At 45.6% G+C, this 26159-nt stretch overlaps 2 protein-coding genes across 2 annotated transcripts; one reads left to right on the forward strand and one right to left on the reverse strand.

Annotated features, from left to right (window-relative positions):
• Positions 1-36: 36 nt before the first annotated feature.
• LOC112554725 (arrestin domain-containing protein 2-like) lies at positions 37-24318 on the forward strand. Its single transcript, XM_025222707.1, has 9 exons — positions 37-109; positions 1804-2011; positions 7703-9082; positions 14151-14339; positions 16507-16730; positions 20546-20725; positions 22550-22726; positions 23411-23645; positions 23928-24318. Exons 3-9 carry the CDS (start codon positions 8965-8967, stop codon positions 24191-24193), a joined length of 1389 nt encoding a protein of 462 aa, XP_025078492.1. The 5' UTR covers positions 37-109; positions 1804-2011; positions 7703-8964; the 3' UTR covers positions 24194-24318.
• Positions 2895-5933, reverse strand: LOC112553605 (uncharacterized protein K02A2.6-like). Its single transcript, XM_025220946.1, has one exon. The coding sequence runs from the start codon at positions 5931-5933 to the stop codon at positions 2895-2897; it is 3039 nt and encodes a 1012-aa protein (XP_025076731.1).
• Positions 24319-26159: the final 1841 nt, after the last annotated feature.

Here is a 26159-nt window from a genome sequence, read left to right on the forward strand (position 1 = left end):
GCGGACGTTTCGCCGACGGACGTTTCGGAGCCGGACGTTTTGTCGACTGGACGTTTCGCCGCATTATGTCAGAGAGAGAGAGAGCTTACTTACTTCTCAAAGAATGAAAGTAACTACAGTGATACCTCGGTTCTCGAACATAATTCGTTCCGGGAGGACGGTCGAGAACCAATTAATTAATTGTTCGAGAACCGAAGCAATGAAACCCATAGGAAATAATGGAAACTGGATTAATTCGTTCCAAGCCCCAGAAAATGCCTATTTACTGGCCTAATTTGTATATAATATGTAGAAAACATGAGTCTCAACAAGAAATAAGAAATAAAAGTGTATTTATTAAAACAAACAAAAAAAATGTACTGTACAGTACAGTAAATTGTGTTTCATTTACTGTACCTGTACCAAACTTTATGGCAGGAGGGAATGAATGTGGAGGGAGGAGAGAAGAGGGATGGTTATTGTTTTGAAGGGGAGTCCTCTTCAATAAAAACAGAGGGTAACTGCTCTTCGGGTGTTTCTGTTCTCTGTATCTTTTGCTGAGGAGAATCAGAATCTTGCTCTGCAGTTGCTTGTCTGATTTCTTTACGGAAGAATTTGTCAATATTTTTCTGTTTTTTTCTCCTTTGCAAAATTTTGCGGAAAGTGGACATAACATTATCATTAAAAATGTTAACTGCTCTATTTGCTACCACTTTATCAGGGTGATGTTGTTCAACAAAATTTGCGATTTCTGCCCATTTTGCACACATTTCATGACTCTCTCTCTCTGCACTCATACTGATGACGCAAGCAAGGTGCGCTGGGCCGAATGAACGCCATTCGGCTCAACTCGGCTCATCTCGGACTTTCGGATGTTCGAGTTCCAAATATTTGTTCGGATTCCAAGACAAAATTTTCTCGAGAGAAATGTGTGAGCTAACGGTTCACATGAGGAGGGATAGTGAGAGAGAGTTCACTGATACATTGATACAATGGCGAGAGAAATGTGTGAGCTAAGGGGCGTCCCACACTTGACTTCGGCTAAAGGTCCCGTGTGAAATGCCGAAATGAAGTGCCCCGCGCCGAAACGTCCGGCGGCGAAACGTCCGTGTACCGCTGCATGTGGCATTGTGTTTACAGGGCTAAGGGCTGGCGGATTCGGCCGTGATGCAGATTTAGCTGCTGGCTCGGCGTCAAACACTCCCTTCCTTAGAGATTGTATATATCTCACTCCAGTGTTATAGCAATGTTACATCTTGCTCTAAGCTTATAGAGATTGTATATATCTCACTCCAGTGTTATAACAATGCTACAGCTCGCTCTAAGCTTATAGAGATTGTATATATATATCTCACTCCAGTGTTATAGCAAGGAGTGAGATATATACAATCTCTTTAAGCTTAGAGCGAGATGTAGCATTGTTATAACACTGGAGTGAGATATATACAATCTCTATAAGCTTAGAGCGAGATGTAGCATTGTTATAACACTGCAGTGAGATATATACAGTCTCTATAAGCTTAGAGTGAGATGTAACACTGGAGTGAGATATATACAATCTCTTTAAGCTTATACAATAAGCTTATACTCTAAGCTTATACAATCTCTATAAGCTTAGAGTGAGCTGTTATAACACTGGAGTGAGATATATACAATCTCTATAAGCTTAGAGTGAGAGGTAACATTGTTATAACACTGGAGTGAGATATATACAATCTCTATAAGCTTAGAGTGAGATGTAACACTGGGATCTCTCTGAAACTAGTTGTGACCGTTAGTGTCATGCTGTCTGTCGTCATCATGGAACCATGTTTCTGTCTGCAGAAGTTCAGTCACTCCACCAAAGACTGACAGCTGAGTTTCCATAACAACAGGGCACTACCTGTCGGCTACCTGTTAAAAGCAGAACTGCATTCACTCACAGATTTCATGCCATGTCCTGGCTGCAGACCGCATGTGTCCTGATGGTGTTAACACGAGTGGCCACACCACGTGGACACGCAGTAACATTATTGTTTTGGAAGCATTATTAGTATGTATATGTGTTGTTGTTGTTTTTTTTTTCTTTGCTAAGCACTTTCAGCCTGCCTTTGATGAAGGTGTAAACCGCTATGTAGATAAACTTTCTCATTATTTGACAGTTGACGGCTGTAGTTTCATTATATACAAAATCCTTTGTGTTTTGTAGGGGTGAATATGTGTATACACATGTGTTGTATGGAGGAATATGTAGCTCTGTGTACACATGTGTTGTATGGAGCAAGATATAGCTCTGTGTACACATGTGTTGTATGGAGCAAGATATAGCTCTGTGTACACATGTGTTGTATGGAGCAAGATATAGCTCTGTGTATACATTGTGTTGTATGGAGCAAGATATAGCTCTGTGTACACATGTGTTGTATGGAGGAATATGTAGCTCTGTGTATACATTGTGTTGTATGGAGGAATATGTAGCTCTGTGTACACATGTGTTGTATGGAGCAAGATATAGCTCTGTGTATACATTGTATTGTATATGTGATGTAGTACTGTGTGTATACATGTCTCGTATGATGTGCACGCTTGTCAAGCGTTTTCCCTTTCCGCTAAATACCGCACACGAGTGAGCTAACATGGTGAGCTAACGTGGTGAGCTAACATGGTGAGCTAACATGGTGAGCTAACATCGTGAGCAGGCTTGTATCGTGCTGCGAGCTCTCAGCCGACCAACACTAGACACTGTTGATTTGATGACAAACGAGCTTTAATCAACTGAAGACAATATGGCTGCTCGCCAACCTTGACACTACTAATATCTAACTTAAAGCCCCGGATGTCCCCCCGGGATAACTCTTATCATGACATCTCCCCTCCCTTGAGATACTTCACTTGAGGGGAGAATGTTTATTCTCTAATCACTGTTCAATACATAATCAGTCTTTATAACGTGCGGGCAGGGTGATTATTCTGCCGCTACGAGTCATTCTAGGTGTAGAGCTGCTACAGGGATGGGAATCTCCTGGATCTGGATTAGCACTATGTCTGGCTTCTGTAGCAGGACCACCTTTACTAGACGACGATTCTGGACACTGAATCGGATCGCTGACATGAAGCGCTGTCTCTGGTTCACCTGTCACTGGGACTTGGGAAGTATACAGGGAAAAGTCATTTTGGACAGGACTGGGTCTGGAACTGGACTGCTCCGGCTCGAAGTTTCTTGATCTTCTGAGATGACGTCTGTTGCGTCGAAAACTACCTCTTGGAGTTTGTACAATGTATGACCTTGGAGCACACTGCTGCAGAATGACTGCTGGACTTCTCCAGTGCTTCTCACCATCTAGCTTCTGCAATACAGTGTCGCCTGGAAGCAGTTCGTTAAGCGGTCGCGCTCCATGACGCTTGTCAAAACAGTTCTTGTAAGACTGCTTTGCTTTTGCATCGCTCGCTGTTACAGCTGTTTTATCAAATGTCTTTGACTCAAGGTTCTCAGGCAATGTAGGTAATGTAGTTCTCAGTTTTCTTCCACAGGCTAATTCTGCTGGACTATATCCTGTAGCAGAAATAGTAGTGTCTCTGTATATCAATAGAGCTAATTCAGGTTCATCTTGCTGCAGAATCTTTTTGGCAATTTGAACTGCTCTTTCAGCCTCTCCATTAGCTTGTGGATAGTGTGGACTTGTTGTAACATGTTGAAATCCCCACTTTACTGCAAATTCCTGGAACTCCCTAGATGCGAATTGCCTTCCATTGTCTGTAACAAGAATCTCTGGGATTCCTTGGCGTGCAAACATGCTCTTCAGAAGTTTGATAACTTCTGCTGATGTACTAATCTTGATGTGCGCAAGATCAATAAAGCGCGAATAATAATCTACAAACACAAGGTATGATTGTCCTTTGAATTCCAGCAAATCTGCTGCACACTTCTGGAATACACGCTGTGGTAATTCTGTCGGTATCAAAGGTTCCTTGCTCTGTGTTGGTTTCTTCTCCTGGCAATGTCTGCATTCTTCAACAATTCTTTTAATCCTGCCATTAATACCTGGCCACCAAACTGCTGCCTTTGCTCTATCTCTGCACTTGGTGATTCCTAAATGACCTTCATGTATCCTCTTCAGGATATCATCATGAAGTGGTGCTGGCACAACAATGCGTGTTCCTCTGGTAAGGAGACCATTGTGCACACTAAGTTCCATGCGCACTGCATAATAGTCACGAAGATTATCTTCTACATCTGTAATGTATTTTGGCCAGCCTTCATTAGTGTAGCGAATTGCTGCTTGAATCAGTCTGTCTTTTCTTGTCTCTTCTGCAATCTCTTTCAGACGCTTGTCTGAAGCTGCACATGACCACGAAATGTCTACACTACTCAAATATGCCTCAACATCTTCTGAAAGTGTTATAACTTCAGATTCAGCAGTGGTTAACTGAGGACTTCGGGATAGAGCATCTGCAATGACAAGCTTCTTCCCTGGCACATACTCTGCTGTGATGCTGAATCTCATGAGGCGCATCAACATGCGTTGGCATCTGATAGGAGTATCTTGCAAGTCACGATTGTTGATTAGTGGCACAATAGGTTTGTGATCAGTCTCTAATCGAACATTGTCAAGACCAATCAGGTATCTGCTGAACTTTTCACAAGCCCAGACTGCTGCAAGTGTTTCTTTCTCTATCTGTGCATATCTGCATTCACTAGCAGTCAATGTTCTTGAACAATATGCCACAGCTTTGAGACCTTCAGGATGCTGCTGTAGCAACACACCACCAATGCCATAACTACTAGCATCTGAGCTGACAATTGTAAGCTTTGCCGGATCGTAGAATGCTAGCGTTGGTGCTAAAGTAAGCAGTTTCTTCACATCTGCCATTGCTTTGACTTGCATTGAGCCCCAACTCCACTCTCGATCCTTCCCCAGCAGTTGCGTCAATGGCTGAAGTACTGTAGACAGACTTGGCAAATACCGCCCTAAGAAGTTGCACATGCCCAGCATCCTCCTCAACTCGGGTACATTAGTTGGATCTGGCATGGCAATTATTGCTTCAACCTTTCCTGGGTCTGGTGAAATTCCATTCTTGCTGATTCTATGACCCAAAAATTCAATCTCATGCTTCCTGAGCTCACATTTCTCATAGTTGAGTTTCAGGTTAGCACTGGCAAGTGTTTTCATGACTCTCTCAAGATGCTTCTCGTGAGCTTGTTCATTCTCACTATAAACAAGGATATCATCAAAATAGCAGATTATGTTGGGTACATCCTTTAGGATAGTCTCCATGGTCCTCTGAAAAATCTCTGGAGCTGATGAAATACCAAATGGTAATCTCTTGAAGAAATATCTCCCACATGGAGCGATGAATGTAGTAAGTTTTGCAGAATCTGGATCAAGGGGAATCTGATAGAAACCTGATGTTGCATCCAGCTTGCTGTAAACTGCTGATCCAGAAAGCTTATGTAAAATATCTTCCAGTGTTGGCAAGGTATACCGCTCCCGCTTCACTGCGGTATTGAGCTTCTTGTAATCAACACAAATACGTATGCTACCTGATTTCTTCATTACTGGCACAATGGGAGAGCACCAATCTGTTGGCTCTGTTATTTCCTCTATAATCCCTGTTTCCTGCATTCTTTTTAATTCTTCCTTGACCTTGTCCAGCAATGGTATTGGTATTCTCCTTGCTGCATGAACACTGTATGGCTCAATGTTTTCTTTCAAGATGATTTTGACTGGAGGACACTGCACAGGTGTCTTGTCAAGTTTTCCAAATAAGGCATTGACAGCCTCTATCCTCTTCACTAAACCTAATCTGGATGCTGCTTCTCTACTAAGCAGATTTTCAGTGATTGCTTGCACAACAAACACTTTCAGTACATGAAGCTGGTCATGAATTCTTGTTGTAGTAATGAACTGTCCATCACACTTCAGGACTCCTCCTACACTCTTTAACACTACATTGGTCTTCAATAGCTTGGACATGGTGACAACTTTTTGTACTGTGTAGATGAAATGACAGAAACATCTGCCCCTGTGTCAATTTTGAACTTGACATCACAACCGCCAAACTGTAATACAGTTGTCCACGGTGGTTCTCTACTGTCACTGCACAAAGTCCCTACAAAATGTTCCTTTACTTGTTTTTCTTCAAGTGCCTGCACTAACTTTGTTCTGCACACTGTAGCAAAGTGTCCAAGCTACCACACTTGTTACACTTCCTTCCCTGAGCTGGGCACACACATGTGCTAGCGTGCCGTCTGCCACAACGAGTACAGCTTGACACGTTAACTGCTGACGATGCAAAGTCACTCTTTTCTGCTCTACCGCGACGACGACCACTGAAGCCGCGCGAACTGCCAGTTGCACCTTTGCACTGACTATGTAGTTGCTAAGCACCACCAGAGGCACTTTTCTTGAATTGCACTGCGTCCACATTTGTGCGACGCTGGTCAGAAAGCTGTGCTTTCACTTGCTCATATTGCCTTGCCTGCAAGATGGCGTCTTGCAGTGTTAAGTCTGCCTTTAGTTGTAATCTTTCGGACAAGTCTCTGTCGAGGATCCCTAACACGAGGCGATCTCTGATAGCTTCATCTTTGTCTCTTACGTCTGCCTTTGCAGCGAGCTCGTATAAATCTCTGATGTATTCTTCGATACTTTCGTCCGGTTTCTGATTTCTGGCGTGAAATCGTGCACGCTCATGGATGATATTGCGTTTTGGCACAAAGTACTCATCACATTTTTCAAGAACAGTGTCGTATTCTTGCCGCTGTCGTGCATCCAGACCAAACGACGTGAGAATGCGTTCTGCGTCGTTGCCCATAGTGTAGATCAAGGCACTGACCTGAACTGCTTCATCGTCTTTGTCTAGTTTTGATGCACATCTGAAACGCTGAAATCGTTGTTTCCACTCAGGCCACAAGTTTGGCTGGGAAAAATTGAATTGTTCTGGCGCTCTAAACGGACCCATATTCAGCAGCTTGCTTGATTCTCTGTGATTGTGACAATCCCAGTTCTGACACCATGTATCGTGCTGCGAGCTCTCAGCCGACCAACACCAGACACTGTTGATTTGATGACAAACGAGCTTTAATCAACTAAAGACAATATGGCTGCTCGCCAACCTTGACACTACTAATATCTAACTTAAAGCCCCGGATGTCCCCCCGGGATAACTCTTATCATGACAAGGCTGACATGGCCGCTTGTCGCCAGATGTCGCTGTGTGACAGCATGCTGCATCATCGTCACGCACGCACGACATGGCGACTCCTCCCTGCCCCTCCAGCCCCTCCGGCCACGCGCCTCCACCGGTCTTTCTCCTTGCCTCTCACCGTAAGACAGACGCCTTTATTTTTCTTTGGGAGAGGAGAGATGCTTCAAGCACGACTCTCATTTGTCTTCGGTTGAGACAGTTTCAATGTCTCTGCTCTGAAAACAGGTCTGTCTTCTGACCCAACTTTAATGATGTTAACCGAACCTTTTTTGAACATTTGCTGAAGTATTTTTAATTCTTCCTCAACCCTGACCCTTTCCTCGTCCCACCATCCTGCCTTTGCTCTAAAGTAAAGCAGACGTAGATGTTTGTCGTGTACAACGTGTTGAAACTTATAAAAGCAAACATGACCTGTTGTCCTCCACGACATTTTGCAATAGATAAAAACGACAGATGTCTGTTATCTGCATTTACCTGCTCCTCCCTTTGACCATGCATCGTTGTCTTCTTGTGTTTGAATCACTGGGGTTTGACAAAGTGTGCGAGACCTGGTCATGGCAGTGACATCAGCCCCAGTGACCAGTAGGCACTTCCATCAGGTCCTCCGTGGACAACAGGCTATTCAGTACACACGCGGATGTTCTGTCGGTGGCGAAATCCATCTCTAAATCTTGCTCCACGCCCTTTTGATGGAACGTTCTCGACTAAACGAGGGTCTGTGTCTGACGCCGGTTTTCATTTCGACGGAAGTGAATGTCTGTGGGAGGGGGAAGAAGAAGGAGGTGGCGCCCTTCATGCTGGTGATGACGCCGAGTGTCTTGATGTTAATGGCGCGAGGTGGAGCGGCGACATGACAGACATCAGCCACCTCCACTCGCCCACTTTCACTGATGAGTGTCTCACCCTGCATTCATTACAGGCGACCATGACAGAGGACCTACACGCTACTCTCAATATGCAACTAGTTTTCGTAGGAGTCGTCACAGGGAAACACGAGGAGGACTTTGCTGGTCAGCTCACCGCCATATAGGGTCTGCTTGTCCGCGGAGAGCTGATGGCATGGTCAGGGCAACGGCAATGGTCACAACAAAGTCTGCCCTTGTCCGACAACACACCGATGTAGTGTGAAGGTGGCGGCCGTAGATACCAGCCGGACATACCAGGCTACAGACTTGCTGTTCACATCATCAGAAGTCTAAAAGCTTGCTGTTCACAGGATCAGCTTACTATACTTGGTGACTTTTTCCCATTGCCTCTTGCATCTCGGTTCATAAGCTTGTCTCTGAAGGCCACAGCAGCCGACTAGGCGATATTTTTTGTGTGCACGAACTACTGGGTATTCGGCTATCCTTCGCCCCCCACCCTCGAAATTTGAAAAGAGTAGAATGGCTTGTGTGGCAGGAGATGATGCTAGGCATGGACTTTGTGAATGTTCTCACCTGACAGAACTGTCTCACCTGGTACAGGGCTGTTTATGGACTTTGTGAATGTTCTCACCCGACAGAACTGTCTCACCTGGTACAGGGCATCAGACATCACACACGTGTTTCGGTGACGTGCCACACAATGGGAGGGTTCGGTTCTTCTGACCGTATACTCAGGTGTGCACCACAACATTCATTCGCTAATTCAGGAAGCGTGCGACAAAACGAGAAGGCAGTTAGAAGGAAAAAAAACAGGACAAACCGGCGAAACTAGATGAAGAAAAGGGAGTGCCAACATTCAAATAGGTGTTGATTCTTCACAGCATCGCTGGTCTGCTCAGGAGACTTGTAGTGGTGGTCAGCTGACAGCCGGACGATGGCGTGTGTCCAGTGCCTGGCCATTCGCACGGCGGACCCGCGCTCTGTATGCTGGGCAGGAGGGACGCTCGTTGGTGACGTCACACTTGTACTGTCCGACCCCACGCTTGTTCGAGGTTAGTTGTGTCACTGTTCTCACTTCTTCCCATTGTGTACTCTAATATATCCGATGTCTTGCACACACACGTGTGTGTGTGTGTGCGTGCGCGCGTGTGAAAGAGAGACAGAGACAGAGAGAGAGAGTGTGTGTGCACTGTCCTGTGATAATCATACAAACAACACCTACACCTAACATCATTCCCCATGGTCATTGATGCCCTATCATCCCATGGATCACTATGACACACATGCAACTATATAACCTATTGTCACCATGACCCATGTTGTCAGTCAGTCAGTCCCTTGGCCGGCACCTGTCGCATGGATAGACTAGCAGCTGACAGGCCGCCACACTTGTCTACTTTGGACGACAGTCAGCAGATCCTGTACACGACGACCTGTCCAGTCGTTGACCTTCGTAAGTCAGTTCTTCCTCTCACCACCGCGGCGTCGACCACCTTCCACGGTGCCTGGAGTCCTCCGAGTGAGGCCATCTTGTTTTGTCATTGCTTCTGTGTATGAGATCCGGAGCAGCATCCACAGGCACTATGCCTGGATTCTCCTCTCCATCTCAGCGAGTCCACGTGTCACATCCGTAGAGCAGGGTGGACACTACCAGGGGTTTGTACAGCTTGTACTTGGTAGTGAACCTCATCTGATGGCTATGCCAGATCCTATCCAGTCTAGCCATTGCCGCTGTTGCTGTTGCGACCCTGGTGTGGATATCTGGCGTGGAGCTGCCGTCCTTGGAGATGTTGGCTCCCAAGTACGTGAAGCTGCTGACCTCTTGGAGCCTGTACCCCGCTCATAGAGACCTGTGCTTTGTCACTGCAATCGACCATAATTTTTCTCTTTTCAGTGCTGGTCTCCATTCCATATGTATTTGAACTGTCTGTCAGTCTGTTGGTGAGGTCTTGCAGTTCTTTGTTAGTGCTTGCTAACAGGTCTCTGCCTTCTGCAAAGCTATGTTGCTTATCGGCGTTCCACCAATGGGGATAGAGTTTGATGGTCGTGGAGAGCTTCCAGCATTGTGTTCTCCAAGAAGTAGTATCTGAGAGACGCATGGAGATCAGCCTGCTGAATACGCGTGTCCAGCTGATGGCGGCTCCGTCCACCTTCGTGTGCACGAGGAAGCCCACGCACTCATGTCTGGCATCCTCCCCAGTGTACCACAGTGTGTGGCCGTCGTCCGTTGTTTCCCTAAATCCTGTTCATCTGACCTCCACCATGTGGTACCCTATTGTCCATATCATCTATACCGTATCCTCCACATGACTACTTTAATACAGTATCATCGCCATGATCACTGATACTGTATCCTCCTCCTGGTCACTGTGATAATGCATCACCCATAATCTTCATGCCCTAGAGTCCCCATGTGACACATGTATCGTCCACATGTGTGTATCGTCCTTATGCGATACGTGTATGTCTATGATCGTCGACAGTATCATCAAGGATGTGTATAGGTGGACTGCTGTCTGTCTGCCGAGACCAACGCTTAGCCTCTTCCCAAGTTCTCCGCTGTTAGTCTCGGCGAGCCGTAACAAAGAATGTGACTAAACCGGAAGCTTTGTAGTAGCATGCCTCGTTTTAATAGTTAATCTGAAATGTGAATAAACCGGAAGCTTTGTAGCAGCATAACACTGGGGAGGATGCCAGACCCCAACTGCACTATGTTTTAGTAGAAATCGTCTGCCAGCAGTCCAGTCATACAAGCTGGTGGTTTCATTGCAATGGTCACTGTCATAGCGTATCCTGAAGACACTTTGACCACCCTGACAACTATTCCTTCTGTCGAACCTTAACCTTCGAAATGACTTTCATGCTTGCTTCCTGCTACTATGAGGTGAGCTGCTGTCCATCACTAACATTATAGTTGGGGGCATGGAACCAGCGCTTTAGTCATTATTGCTGGATTATTGAATTGCTATTTGAGTCAAGTCATCAGTAGATTAGTCGTCGTCATGTACTCCTTTCCGCTGCTGATGTTGTGGTTGTCATGTCTTGTCACTTGGCACTTGGCTGTATACGATACTGTATGTCACAACAGGGCAGAAAAGTATAGTGGTTATCATTAAAGGGTTCAGGTTAAAGGAGATACCGTCCCTTCTCGCCTTAGCTACCAAAATTATCGTGCTCTTGTTTTTGTTATTATTTTTTGTAAGACACAGCTCTGGACACATTCATGAGAAAAAAACTATGTTAATGAGACTGTATGTAATTATGTGAGCCATCATATGGTGCTCGTCATTATCACTATGGCTTGTTCCACACCACTTGCTGTTGTCAACTTCTTAACCAGCTAGAAAGAAATTCGCTGCTGTTTGTTGCCATCTTGACATCAAAAAATATCTTTATATATTCGTTGCAATCTCCTTGTTCTCAGGTGCCCCAGCATCTCAGGTCCTCAGCACTTTACACAACTACCTACAGACCACACGCATCCACTTCAATGGCACTGTGTCATCTATTAATCTCCACAAACAAAATGAGACAAATCACATGGGGAAACTTGTCAAAATTTCAGAAAATAAGCTGTTAGGAACACCCCACGATGCACACAAGCAAACACAGTGTCCACCCGCGTTCTTTCTCGCAACAAATCACGAGACCTGTCCATGGGCTTCACGTTTCTATTTTAGAGAGAGTTCAACTATCTTCGTTAGCGAATCAAAGAACTTCACAATCATACAAGATATTTGTATAAATTCAATTCCCAATAATCATATAGATTCTTAAAGAAATAGATACTTAAACACTTAAGTATATGAGTCTATAGAAATTTGTAAACGAAACAGTCACTCTTTGGAGAAACACCAGCTAGTGTCTTTTCCTTATATGTCTATGGATCGTATGTCAATGTTTACTTGTAAGACCTAAATTAAATACACGTACGTTCGAAGAGACCCCTCTCCCCGTCCACACACACACACAAGCACTTCCTCGAATTCTCCTCCTCGCTGACATATTTAACGGTACACACTATAGTCCTATGGGTGGTACACGGCGCGATTACTTCCAGTACTCGACACCTGGTTGTACAGACACGACACAGAGAGGAGAGGACCATAATACTTCTCTACTTCAGTGGCCAACGCCAGTCACTGGGGTGGAAACACTCAGGTCTCATCAGTTGACAGGGCGATCGTCACTCTGTGATCGCTTTACGTCCACCTCCGTTAACTCCTGAAAAGCAAATGCCTCGGTGAGCACACCAGTCGGACACTAGAATGTCACCTCTACTATTTGTTGAAACAAAAACACAGTTTTTCCAATAACAAAAAGGTAAACAAAATGTAAGAGTCCAAATTATTCTTTCACTGACTGTTACAAAGATGATAACAACAACAACTACTACTACTACTCCCATACCTTGTCTCGGCAAGGAATCACTCTCATTCCCGGTCTCTTTCACCCACAGAACCTCTCCAGCGTCTTTTTAGCACGATGGCTTATTTGCGAATAACATCGAGTTCACCAAAAATGCAGGAGCTCCTGTGAACACTTCGTTCACTCATACTCTCTTCCGTGACTGATACTCCCACACAGACGGCCAAGGGCGACAGCTCGTGCTTACTACAACACAGTCAGGGGGAATAACCCTCGTTCCTGACACAAACACTCATCAGCGATTTGTACTGTACTCTGGACTTATGTCACAATGAGTAGGCAACTATCATGCAGAGTTCGTGTAGAGGTAACCACAATTAAATCTCTAAAACTGTCAAAGGCCGCGTTTATTGACGGCAACCCTTGAGACTGGACGACAAAGACATCAGCAGTACTCTTCCAACATATGTCACCGAGAGGTCACGAAGTGCAACTAGTCCCACCACAAACTTCACTGGACTGCTGGCAGACGATTTTTTTTTTCCAGTTAAATATTAAAACGAGGCAGGTGTGTACAAAGCTTCCGGTTTCGTCACATTCTTTAATTAGGCTCGCCGAGACTAACAGCGGAGAACTTGGCAAGAGGCTGAGCGTTGGTCTCGGCAGACAGACAGCCGTCCACCTACACGCGTCTGTAGTCCAGCAGCTGTCCAAGTCACCAACAGATGTTGTTTAAACTCGGAAACACCTCAAGCTGCTAGGCAGGTGTCGGAACTGCTGTAGAGAGCCAGCGGGCAGATGTGTTGTTGCTCAGTGGTAGTGTGGATCAAATGATCAACCAAAAAGACAAGTCTTAAGAATGGTCAGCCATGTCTCCTTTCGTCAGACACTTGAAGAGGAGTTGGAAACAGGATGGATTTCTTTTTTAAAATATAGTGGTTATTCTGATAAGAAAAAAGCTAAAAATTGGGTCGATGTGAGACTATTTCAGATTGTATACAACGCTCAATAAACATTAATTACTGCTGCTTTATTCTGCTTTATTCTGTCTTCATTGTCCCTACCACTTGTGACTCAGTCACGCGATCCCTACCCCAACTGTACCCTTTGATAGAGAGCTTTGTTTACTGACCTACGAAATAACGACACTTTTGTGTTCCTCTTTGACAAAACTCTTTGACAAAAGTAGTAGATATTGTTCGACTCATGCTACTGTATAACTGCACCATAATTAGAGATGTATTTTATGTCAGTGCCATGAGATGAATCACTCATAAATTGTGCTACACACGATGGTACAAATATCTTTCACAATTAGAAGGACTGGGTCGAACTTGACAACTGTCTCCTGTACAGGTATCATTTGGGAACTGTAATCACAAAGGACAGGTATCACCCGAGAACTGTCTTCTGTACAGGTATCAGTGTATCACCTTAGAACTGTCTCCTGTACAGGTATCATTTGGGAACTGTAATCATAAAGTACAGGTATCACCCGAGAACTGTCTTCTGTACAGGTATCACTTGAAAACTGTCTTCTGTACAGGTATCACTTGAAAACTGTCTTCTGTACAGGTATCACTTGAAAACTGTCTTCTGTACAGGTATCACTTGAAAACTGTCTTCTGTACAGGTATCATTTGGGAACTGTAATCACAAAAGACAGGTATCACTTGAAAACTTTCTTCTGTACAGGTATCACTTGAAAACTTTCTTCTGTAAGGATCTAACTCGAGAACTGTCTTTGAACAGGTATCCGTTTGAGCTACAAGTGTGAGGCCTGGGTGGATATTTTTGATGACCGAGAAGAGTGGGAAGACGATTTGGATGATGGGAAGAGGCAAGGAGGGGGTTGCTTCCTGTGTGACGGTGTGGTCCCACCTCGCCACCGAACGGCCATGGAGAAATTCCTGGAGACGACCACTATTCTGTGGGGCACAGGTGAGTCATATTGCCTGTCTTATCTCTGGTCATCAGGTCAGTCGTCTTACGATCTCATCTCCTGTCGTCAGGTGAGTCGTGTTATTTCATCTCTGGCCGTCAGGTGAGTCGTGTCACCACAACAAACATGGTGTCCCACACAAGTTCTTTGTCACGACAAATCACCACGACTCGTACATGGGCTTTATGTTTTCTGCTCATCGGCAGCTTTGGTAATCACTGAGGGGAAGACTGCAAACTATTGCAAGAACACACACGAAAGTCAATGTCTGTGTAATAAGAGCAGATCATGTATAGCACATCAGTAACATCAGCTACTCTCAGCCTTCCAGTCATAGAACCTCTACATACAAGTTCATTCTCCAAGTCCATACGAGGTCCAACCTCCAAAGTCTACAGTTTCTTGAATAGTGAAAGATCACACTTACGTACAAGCGAACTTCACGTCCGATCACTCACGTGCGCGCACGCTCACAAACACACATTTCCTGGAATAATACTCTGTAGAGGTAGAGCTTGCTGGGCAGACAGCAGACTGACGACGGCGACCTCTTGTAGTCCTCTCTGTGCCCCCAAGTGATTCCGGAAATTCGTCCTGTCTCTAACACAAAACATTTCGCCGCGTCTTCGTTCTTGGACGACTTGTTTGAGAATGACAAAACTGAGTTGACAGGAACATTTTGTTCAGTCGTGCGCTCCTGACAATGTCTGGTTGTCAGGGAGGTGGTGTTACTGGCTCATGTCTGGTCGCCAGGGGAGTCTGTTAGTCTCTCTGGGGGAAAGACTGCGCTCCAGAACTATAGACACATCGGCAGCAACCGATCTGTCCTCGGATTTCAGTCAAGGTCTGTCACCGCAACATCTTCCTTCCATGTTCTCGCCAAAGTATTTACACACGCACTCGCACTTCAACTATAATTCACAATTCACCTGTCATGATCTCTAGGTAAAGGGCTATTGAGTTAGTCAACGTGCGCGTACATATATAATATAATTGCTTCTGCCTCTGTCTGTCTGTCTGTCTGTCTGTCTGTCTGTCTGTCTGTCTGTCTGTCTGTCTGTCTGTCTGTCTGTCTGTCTGTCTGTCTGTCTGTCTGTCTGTCTGTGTGTTCACGCGTGCTTCTTTCGCTCTCTCTGTGCCTGTATGTGTGTGTGGAAGTGTTTTGTTGTTTTGTGTGTGTGAGAGAGAGAGTGTGTGTGAGAGTGTGTGTGAAAGAGTGTGTGTGTGTGAGAGAGAGTGTGTGTGAAAGAGAGAGAGAGAGAGTGTGTGTGTGTGAGAGAGAGTGTGTGTGTGAAAGAGTGTGTGTGAGAGAGAGTGTGTGTGTGAGAGTGTGTGTGAGAGAGTGTGTGTGTGAGAGTGTGTGTGAAAGAGTGTGTGTGAAAGAGTGTGTGTGAGAGTGTGTGTGTGTGTGAGAGTGTGTGTGAAAGAGTGTGTGTGAGAGAGTGTGTGTGAGAGAGAGTGTGTGTGTGTGTTCCTTAATTCTTATCTGTTAGCACTCTATTCGTCCCTGTGCTTCATCTATACTGAAACTTTTGTTTCCAAACGACGATGATGAGGCTGATTGATGCCGATTGATGATGATTGATAATGATGATGATGAGGAGGAGGAGGACGACGACGACGATGACGATGACGATGACGACAACGACATGAGCTATGTGATTACATCTTAAAAGTTTCAATGTCCTTATCTGTGTGATCACGTGGATAAAATGGTATCGTTATTTTTTTTTCTCTACAAAGACGTTGTTCTCGGAACAGTTGTTAAGCTGTTACCCTGTGTTTTGCAAATGATGGTTTTATACCTTCTTGCAAACATTAGTTTGGGGTTGTGTATCACACCATTCACCGGTTCTCTGATCTCGCTTATCCCTTTCGCTCTCCAGTATATTCTCTTATCTCGTGTATTTCTATTTTTCTTGTGCATAACCGACCCTCACTTTAATCCCTATATATTTTTTCTCAAATATCATTGATCACTATTTCTCTCTAGATATATATATTCTCTTCTCTCATGTATCCCTATTTTTCCCGTTCATAACTCACCCTGACGTTTATCCCTATATATATATTCCCTAATATCATTCATCACCATTTCTAGCTACATTTTTTCTGTAATCTCGTGTATTCTCCGTTTTTCTCGTGCACAACTCTCCGTGACGTCAGAGCCCACCACCTCATACGGGGAGGTAATGCCTGCTGGCTGCCACTCCCTGGAGTTCGAGATCACCATACCAGACACCCTGCCTGGCTCTTTTGAGGGTCGTTACGGCTTTGTCCGCCACTGGCTGGACTGTGTGGTGGACAGGCCCGGTGCTGCAGAACTGAGGACGTCGCGGGCCCTCTCCGTCATCTGCGACAGCGACCTCAACAGACATCCGGCGGTCATGGTAACACCTTCACAGTGCACAACTCTTTATTGTCAACATCAACCTTCCCCCTACTAACATATGACCTGAGCGTGCACGTGACAGACAACACAAGGTGCATGTCTACAGTAAAAGGTTCCACGCCTTCAAACCCGAAGGACAATAATATTTCCGCAGATTTACTAGGGAATACTTACGTGTCTGCACGTCTGCAGTTTATCTTTCATTTATCATTATTGGTCAGCGCAGAGTGCGATCTGTCTTGGTCGTGATGCTGCGCGTTATAAGTTCCCCTTGTTGTTGTTGTTGTTGTTGTTGTTGTTGTTGTTGTTGTTGTTGCACACCACCACAGTACACCCCCACAGCACACCCCCACAGTACACCCCCACAGTACACCCCCACAGCACACCATCACAGCACACGCCCACAGCACACCACCACAGCACACCCCCACAGCACACCACCACAGCACACCCCCACAGCACACCACCACAGCACACCACCACAGCACACCCCCACAGCACACCCCCACAGTACACCCCCACAGTACACCCCCACAGCACACCCCCACAGCACCCCCACAGTACACCCCCACAGCACACCACCCCACAGCACACCCCCACAGCACACCCCCACAGCACACCATCACAGCACACCCCACAGCACACACACCACACCACAGCACACCCCACAGCACACACACCACAGCACACCCCCACAGAACAGCACACCACAGCACACCACCACAGCACACCACCACAGCACACCCCACAGTGCACCCCCACAGCACACCTCAACAGCACACCACCCACAGCACCACCACAGCACACCCCACAGCACACCCCCACAGCACACCACCACAGCACACCACCACAGCACACCACCACAGCACCACAGCACACCACCACAGCACACCACCACAGCACACCCCCACAGCACACCACCACAGCACACCACCACAGCACACCCCCACAGTGCACCCCCACAGCACACCACCACAGCACACACCACAGCACACCCCCACAGCACACCCCCACAGCACACCCACAGTTGCACACAGCACACCCCACAGCACCACCACAGCACACCCCCACAGCACACCACCACAGTGCACCCCCACAGCACACAGCACACCACCACAGCACACCCCACAGCACACCCCACAGCACACCCCCACAGCACACCACACACACCCCACAGCACACCCCACAGCACACCCCCACAGCACCCCCACAGCACACCCCACAGCACACCCCACAGCACACCACCACAGCACACCCCCACAGCACACCCACAGCACACCCCACAGCACACCACCACAGCACACCCCCACAGCACACCACCACAGCACACCCCACAGCACACCACAGCACACCCCCACAGCACCACCACAGCACACCCCACAGCACACCCCCACAGCACCACCACACACCACCCACAGCACACCAGCCACAGCACACCCCCACAGCACCACCACACAGCACACCCCCACAGCACACCACCCACAGCACACCCCCACAGCACACCCCACAGCACACCCCACAGTGCACCCCACAGCACACCCCCACAGCACAGCACACCACCACAGCACCCCACAGCACACACACCCCCACAGTGCACCCCCACAGCCACAGCACACCCCACAGCACACCCCACAGTGCACCCCCACAGGACACCACCCAAACAGACGGCAAACCTATTCACCAACAGAAAAAGAGAGCACAAACAAAATAGACGATACATGCGGCGGCACAAGACAGTGACCCCACCCCTACATCAACACCCACCAAACCCACCCACCCCCAAAAGATCCTCACTCCCCACAATGCGAAATCACCGCGAGGTGGAAGCACTTTCCATGAAAATCAACAGCAACAACAAGTGCTTGCACCTGTTTACCGAAAGGTGTCTTGGTCTCTCTGGAAACCGGCCCACGTCACTCACTCCCCTCTTTCCCTACCCCAGTGAGTTAGTTGCTGTGTTTTAGTAGCTAGTGGGTAGGTTAGAATAGATACATGTACAGTAGTTGTATGTGTAGATTATGTAAATAAATCTTACAACTTATATTTACCTGTGTGAGCGTGTCAGTCCCAACGAATGCTAGCGTGTCGTGCTATGTCCTCGTCGTGTGGAATAGATGAATTTAACGTGTCTCACTAGAGAGAGATTTGTGTTGTCCGTGTAGTTGTCACACAGCAGAGAACACACGTGAAGAAGTGTCTCACTAGAGAGAGAAGCTTAATTTGTGTTGTCCGTGTAGTTGTCACACAGCAGAGAGAACACACGTGAAGAAGTGTCTCACTAGAGAGAGAGAGAGCTTAATTTGTGTTGTCCGTGTAGTTGTCACACAGCAGAGAACACACGTGAAGATCCGTGGAGTTGAACGACGCACCAAAGAAAAGACACTTTTGTCTGAGAAAGGAAAGCAGATCTTTTGTGGATTCCAAGGTCGGCTGAGTGCGGGTGTGTAGCGGATTGGGAAAAAAGAACACAACGGGTGGATTAGATAAGACCACGCACCCGACGAACGAGAGCTAGAATTATTACCGAGTTAACATTCGTAGTTCAAGTACTTAAGCCGACACCTTTATTAATCCAAAAGGGGTAGTTACAGGACACCTTAGGGTTAGCTGGCTTGCTAGCAATATACAGGGTTAGGGTTAGCTGGCTTACTAGTTAGGATTAGCTGGCGTACTAGCAATATACAGGGTTAGGGTTAGCTGGCTTGCTAGTTAGGGTTAGCTGGCTTGCTAGCAATATACAGGGTTAGGGTTAGCTGGCTTGCTAGTTAGGGTTAGCTGGCTTGCTAGCAATTTACAGGGTTAGGGTTAGCTGGCTTGCTAGTTAGGGTTAGCTGGCTTGCTAGCAATTTACAGGGTTAGGGTTAGCTGGCTTGCTAGTTAGGGTTAGCTGGCTTGCTAGCAATATACAGGCTAGTTAGGTTAGCTGGCTTGCTAGTTAGGGTTAGCTGGCTTGCTAGCAATATACAGGGTTAGGGTTAGCTGGCTTACTAGTTAGGATTAGCTGGCGTACTAGCAATATACAGGACAGGTAACGATTAGCTGGCCAGGAGGATTATCGTGAATAAATTCGGTCTTGGCTAAGTATTTCGAGGACAGTGTTTGTGTTATCTTGAAAGCAGATCGCAGCTTTCTTTGACAGTTCTATGGCGTTTTTGAAGAGAGCAGAATGTGTGCTGTATATCATTCATACCCTGATGTACCCTCTAAATATTTAGTGTTTCTGTTCTTTCTGCTTCTTGTTACCTTGTGCTGTGAAGGGTTATGTTGAGCGCAGCACATCATTTCTCTCGACAGACAATAAAGTTTTTGTCATCGTTAGTAGTACCAATATAACACCATGCTTCGTTACTAATATTTAGCAATTAACCCTACTGTTGAGATTATCCATCTGTTTTGGTTTTGGGGCCGTCAGTCAAGGATCGACGAAAGGTGTGGGAAACTTGTTTACCATCCTGAGCCTGTAGTTGGCGACCTTTATTCGAACTGGGGTTGGGAGCGGGGATTTTAATAATCAAACATGGAGCGATGATGACCACCTGGTGCTCTTTTTTCAAGCCTGAAATTGCGAAGGATGAAGAATCAACCGCTTGAGACACTGCTTTAGACTTTCAGGAGAAGTTACTGACCACCGCCATCTACGGTCGAGTGGTAGTCATGCATTAATGGGGGAGTGCTGGTAGAGGTGGAGGTAACATGAATAACCCTCACTCGGACTTTTTGTGATTTAATAGTTATGACATTTATACACAGATAAAGAGGCAGGCAATCGCTTTTCCCAGAAATACTTGCAGTACAACTTGATTTGTTTGTCAGAAATCAGTCCGCCACCACGAGCATGTCGTTCTTTGCTGCGGCTGCTTCCGACCTGACCAGTATGACGTCAGCTGCCAGCTGCCCTACACAGGCTACGTGCCCGGGGAGACAATCTTTCCAGACGTCAGGGTCCGCAACTTCACGCGGACTACGATCCTGCTGACAGTCAGACTTGTGATGGTTAGTCTGGTCTGCTCATTGTATCGATGGTTAGTCAGGGTTAAGGTTAGTATCGATGATTAGTCTGGTCTGCTCATTGTATCGATGGTTAGTCAGGTCTGCTCATTGTATCGATGGTTAGTCTGGTCTGCTCATTGTATCGATGGTTAGTCTGGTCTGCTCATTGTATCGATGGTTAGTCTGGTCTGCTCATTGTATCGATGGTTAGTCTGGTCTGCTCATTGTATCGATGGTTAGTCTGTCTGCTCATTGCTCATTGTTATCGTATCAGTCTGCTCCGTTAGTCATTGTATCGAGGTCAGGTCTGCTCATTGTATCGATGGTTAGTCTGGTCTGCTCATTGTATCGATGGTTAGTCTGGTCTGCTCATTGTATCGATGGTTAGTCTGGTCTGCTCATTGCATCGATGGTTAGTCTGGTCTGCTCATGGTATCGATGGTTAGTCTGGTCTGCTCATTGTATCGATGGTTAGTCTGGTCTGCTCATTGTATCGATGGTTAGTCAGGTCTGCTCATTGTATCGATGGTTAGTCAGGTCTGCTCATTGTATCGATGGTTAGTCTGGTCTGCTCATTGTATCGATGATTAGTCAGGTCTGCTCATGGTATCACCCATCTTTCCTCCCATGACTCCTAACCTTTCCCATAATATCGTCCTTTGTCACACCATTCCTTTTGCAATATCATGTTACTCTCAGCTCTTGTTCTTGTTATTCGCTTCCTCTTTGTGTTTTCTGTATTTGATTTTATTCTTTGTTTCGTACGGTTGTTGATTCTTGTATAGCTCATATGTTATTTGTTTTCCTGTTCATTGCATGCTGTCCATGTTTATTTCTTTCTTGCTGAGAGCTTGCTCCTTGAGTGTAAGTATGCTCTTTACACATTTTGCATTTATTATTTCCTGACTCGCATTGCATCATCCTTCTCTGTATCCCACTTCTTTTTCATCATCATTGTCATCATCGTGGATAGTGAAATCGTTGTTTTGTTCTTGTAATTATTCACTGCAGTAGTAAAGGCATCAGTATGTTTGTGGCTATACACGGTAGTACAGGGCATTCTAGCATACGACATTCTGCCATGCAATATATAGAACAATCCAGTTGATTTTAAGATCTCGTTATCCTTAAAAAAATGTAGAACACTTGTTCTAGAGTAGCACTCATCTATCTCCCCTAGTCCCGCCTATCTTTCACATACAGAATTTATTTTTAAATATTATTTTACTGATTGTGGAGTGCTGGAAATGATTTAATATTGCACTGGCACCAGAAATGAGTAACGTGAAAATTTCAGACTTCTAAAACGACGGGAAGTGTGTGAAAGTCGACTATAACATTCTACACACATAGTGAGCTAATAATGAAAAAGTGTGTAAAAACAAAAACAATATCTTTATGTTATTATATTTGTTTATGGTTAAGTTCATGAAATCGTGTACAATGAATAACAAAGGGCTGATTTTTTAAATAACCAGTTTTGACCAAAATACCTAAAATGTGGATAGTGTAGTAAACAACAAAACATAAAATAGGGGGCGAATCTGTAACAGGCAGCAACAGAGCTGTAGGGTACGAAATAGTGATTGATGTATGACAAATGATATAGTTACAGATTTGTAACATATAAATAGTAAAAATAGTCTATAAATAGTATCAACATATAATAGTGACAGACGTATGAAAGATCTGTATGGAGCACAAATGTGCTAACAATAATAATAATAATAAAAAGTGCCTTATTAGTCCTGAATTCATCAGCAGGTAAAACATCCGCACTTTCCTTTCGAAATTTTGCTAACTGACCTGCCCCCTGCTTCCCATCAGGTGACCACGTATAGGGCAAAGAACAGGGTCAAGGTTACGAAGAACGTGGTGGTCGAAGAGCAAAAGGACGTGCTCAGGACAGAGGTCACCAGGTGGGAGCCGGCCCTTCAGGTTCCAGCCCTGCCACCTACTGGCTTAGGAGGCTGCCATGTTATCGATGTCCGATATTTTCTCCAGGTGAGTCTTATCTATAGGACTATGTTTATGTTCGACCTGGCGGGCTGCCGTGTTTTCACAGTTACACTAGTCGCGTGAGCATAACCCTTGTGATGACTGACTCAGAAGATGAAGTTTTCGCCACAAGGGATGTGCATTTTTACAGCTGTTTCTACACTTTTCTCTAGTTTTTCTTGCTACACACGTTTTGTTGAAAAATGTGTCATTCATTTGGTTTCCTTTTATTGTCACTAGACAACTTTCGCAACTTAACCATTTTCCTCAACCACTGAGATCTCTCGCGCTCACCCACATGTCATCACACTGATGAACGTGCACCTGCTCTAAAATCGAAAAGCTCGTGCTGTCATTGAAAATCACTGGAGAAGTCCTGCTAGAAATGTAAGTTTGCGACTCTCTCTGCTAAGCAGGACTCCACCCAGAACTGGGAGTGAGGTGAGGGACGTGTAGCTCGTTCAGATTCATCAGAAAAGAAAGTGACATCAGAGAGGCGGAACTGAGGGGTGTATACTAGCTCTCGATATTATTAGGAAGTCTGCATTGTGCACAGTATACATAATGCACACACACACACACACAGGTGTTCAATGTGGGTGTGTGTGTGTGGGGGGGGGTGTTGTTTACTCTGTTGTTTGTTGACTTCCTGTGCTGTCTTCTTGACTTCCTGAAATACTTATTTCTCAGGTGGATGTGTCGTCACGTGGCTGGGGGTGGCAAGGTGTGGCCTTTCAAGACGAGATTAAAATCGGAACAATCCCCCTCCGTCATGTGGCCAACGTGCGCCATGCAGAAGTGCGCTTGCCCCTGCAGCTCATGGCGTCCCACAAGGCCTTGCTTGTCGACCAGCCCGCTTTACGCATGCTTGCGCATGCTCCAGTCGGAAACGGAAGTTGCTTGTTATCAGCAAAGGCTCCGTCTAGTAAGTGTAACACAGGTCTTACTGTTGTTGATGCTACAAATAATACCACCGCTTTCTCTTTTCTTCCACCCTTCTAGGAGCTCTACTTTCAAACGCTCTGACTTTATTATGAACTAAATTTCTACTACTTTGCGCATGCGTTAACGAGAGAGTTTTTATTATCGCTCGCCAAGCACTTACATATTTTGATTACAGCGAGTGGAGTCAACAGTCCATTTATGTGTTTCTATTTATACTCGTGCATGCATGCGTGGTTGCGTGTGTGTGTGTGTGTGATTCTAGGTGACGGCAAAGTCACCAGCGACGTTGAGTCCGGCTCACCACTGGCTCACGAGCCTCCACGTGACGTCATGCTTGTAGATCCGGGGAGTCGGACGAGGGCTACGTCCATCATTTCTACCTCTTCCCACTGGTCTTTCCATCCCCACACCCCCATGGGCGTTCCCCGTCTCCATCCAGGCTTTCTGAAGAAGTTGGCAGGCAAGCGGAATGGTAAACGTGGCTCCAAAGGCTTTGTACCGAAACTACCAACTATCTACTCCGTGTGACGCCAGGCCTCGGGCTACACCACGTCCATACAAGTCGCTTTTATCTCATGCTTTGATGACAGTCCTTCGTTCTACATTTTGATGACAAGGCTTCACCTCACTTTAAATAAACTCCTACGGGAAAATCATTGGTTAGCCCTACGTTAGGTACGGGTGATGCTAGCTGTGTGATGTAAGCAGGAATGTACAAACTTGCCAACATGTACCCGAGTGGCTATCAGAGACACATGAGACACACGCGACGAGAACAACAGAACACTGACACGACTTCCATAATCTGTGACACGCCATTAAGCAACAGAGCTCCCCAAGGGAAAGAAGTCTTCAAATAATTGGAATACCAGAACACAAAAAGCTTTAGAACGTAATTCAGATTCAGCATAGCACCTTAAATGTAACTCACCGATCCTCCCAATGTGTGATGTTGGTGTGGGCAGGACACACATCAGGGTAGTCTACCACTCGAATGATGGCTACCCCAGACCTCATCAGGATTTTCTTATTAAGAGGTGTATGTGGAATATTGGGGGTTTTTTTTCCCACATTTCGTAATATTGTATTTTATTAGATTACATAAATGCTTTCTGTACACATACTGTTACAATATTAAATTATTATCTCTTTCAGTGTTAATTTCCTTACTACTGATCCCACATACATAAGCCCAGTGAGGCAAAGGACAGTATATAGCACTTACTACCAAAGCCACAGACATTATTAACATTATTAACACCCACAGAGCTCTGACCAGTCTAAATGTGCACAGCTCGCCGCTAAACTGCTTCAGTCAGGAAATTTAAAGAGTTTCATTGCCTGTAGTCATGGAGCTTGTGCCTTAGCAACAAGTTGCGCCTGCTACTTGGATCATGTATATTGTATATCATGTCGAGCCCCTGCATGCCTCACAGGTTTCCGTGATGAATAGGCTGTACCTGTGTATGGAGACCCTGACAATGACCAACTTTATTGGTCCCAGTGGCCAATTTGAACATGGGAAGTCACAAAAGTAGAAGTTAGAAATAAAAATAGAAATAAAGTTCATTGCAAGTTCACACACTTTGGGCTTTGACGGGCACACACCTTGCAGAATGGAGAGGTGATGAAGGCATTGGAGAGGTGATGAAGTCGATGATAGGATGAGCAAATCTTTGGAGGGAAAGCAATGGAAGTAATCCTATAGGTGGCACTGAGTCACTAAGAGGACAAGAAGTTGTGGTCGCTCACCGTAACTAAGAGGATAGACTAAGATTACATCTGAATGTAACAATGAGTTGCTTATTTATCCCAACAACACTTTTTCCTGATTTAAAACTTCGGCTTAACCTGTCATCAGTTTTAGGCCTTGGGCTATTTTGCCTGTCGCCATTAACTTGATGCTGCCCTTCATAGTGTTTAAAAGTTGTAGAATTAGCCCCAGAAACAAGTTTCATAGCTGGCAAAGAGTGAAGCGGAGGGTTGGCTTAGCACGGAAGTGTGAAAGGTCGCTGATGTCACGCTTCCGAAGGCTTCCGAAGTTTTTCCCTTCACTGGGACGTTGACGAAAAAAAAAAATTAGCAGGCGGGACACCACGTACCTGTTGAACCCTTGATGAACGTAAACTACAACAAAGGCGAAATGAGTGAAACAAATAAGAAGTTTAATCACATGTAGATGAAAATGATAAAAATAATGATTGGAGAGTTACAATGCACGTACACGTGCATACGCAAGGTAAGATGAGACTACCCCACGCCCAAAAAAGTGGCAATGAGAGATGTTAGTAAGGGAGATAATAACAAAACACCAGCACACACTACGGCACAGTACTGTCAGAGTTCTTGCCCCTGATGCCTTCAGGCCTGACGTAAGATGTAGACACTGTGTACTTTGTTGACACTTTCTCCTTCACTTTGTGTGTTGAAATTTGGAGATGTAGCCAACAGCAGACCTACAGCAATGGGCGTTTGTTTGTTTGTTTGTTTGTTT

Source organism: Pomacea canaliculata, linkage group LG13, assembly GCF_003073045.1.
Source record: "Pomacea canaliculata isolate SZHN2017 linkage group LG13, ASM307304v1, whole genome shotgun sequence".
Lineage (NCBI taxonomy): Eukaryota > Metazoa > Mollusca > Gastropoda > Architaenioglossa > Ampullariidae > Pomacea > Pomacea canaliculata.

Bases quoted from the DNA above. Each gene is read 5' to 3' on its own strand.
- LOC112553605 (XM_025220946.1), bottom strand. From the start codon at position 5,933: ATGTCCAAGCTATTGAAGACCAATGTAGTGTTAAAGAGTGTAGGAGGA.
- LOC112554725 (XM_025222707.1), top strand. From the start codon at position 8,965: ATGGCGTGTGTCCAGTGCCTGGCCATTCGCACGGCGGACCCGCGCTCT. The intron at 22,727-23,410 runs GTGAGTCTTATC...CTTATTTCTCAG, and splicing joins ATGTCCGATATTTTCTCCAG to GTGGATGTGTCGTCACGTGG. The intron at 23,646-23,927 runs GTAAGTGTAACA...GTGTGATTCTAG, and splicing joins ATCAGCAAAGGCTCCGTCTA to GTGACGGCAAAGTCACCAGC.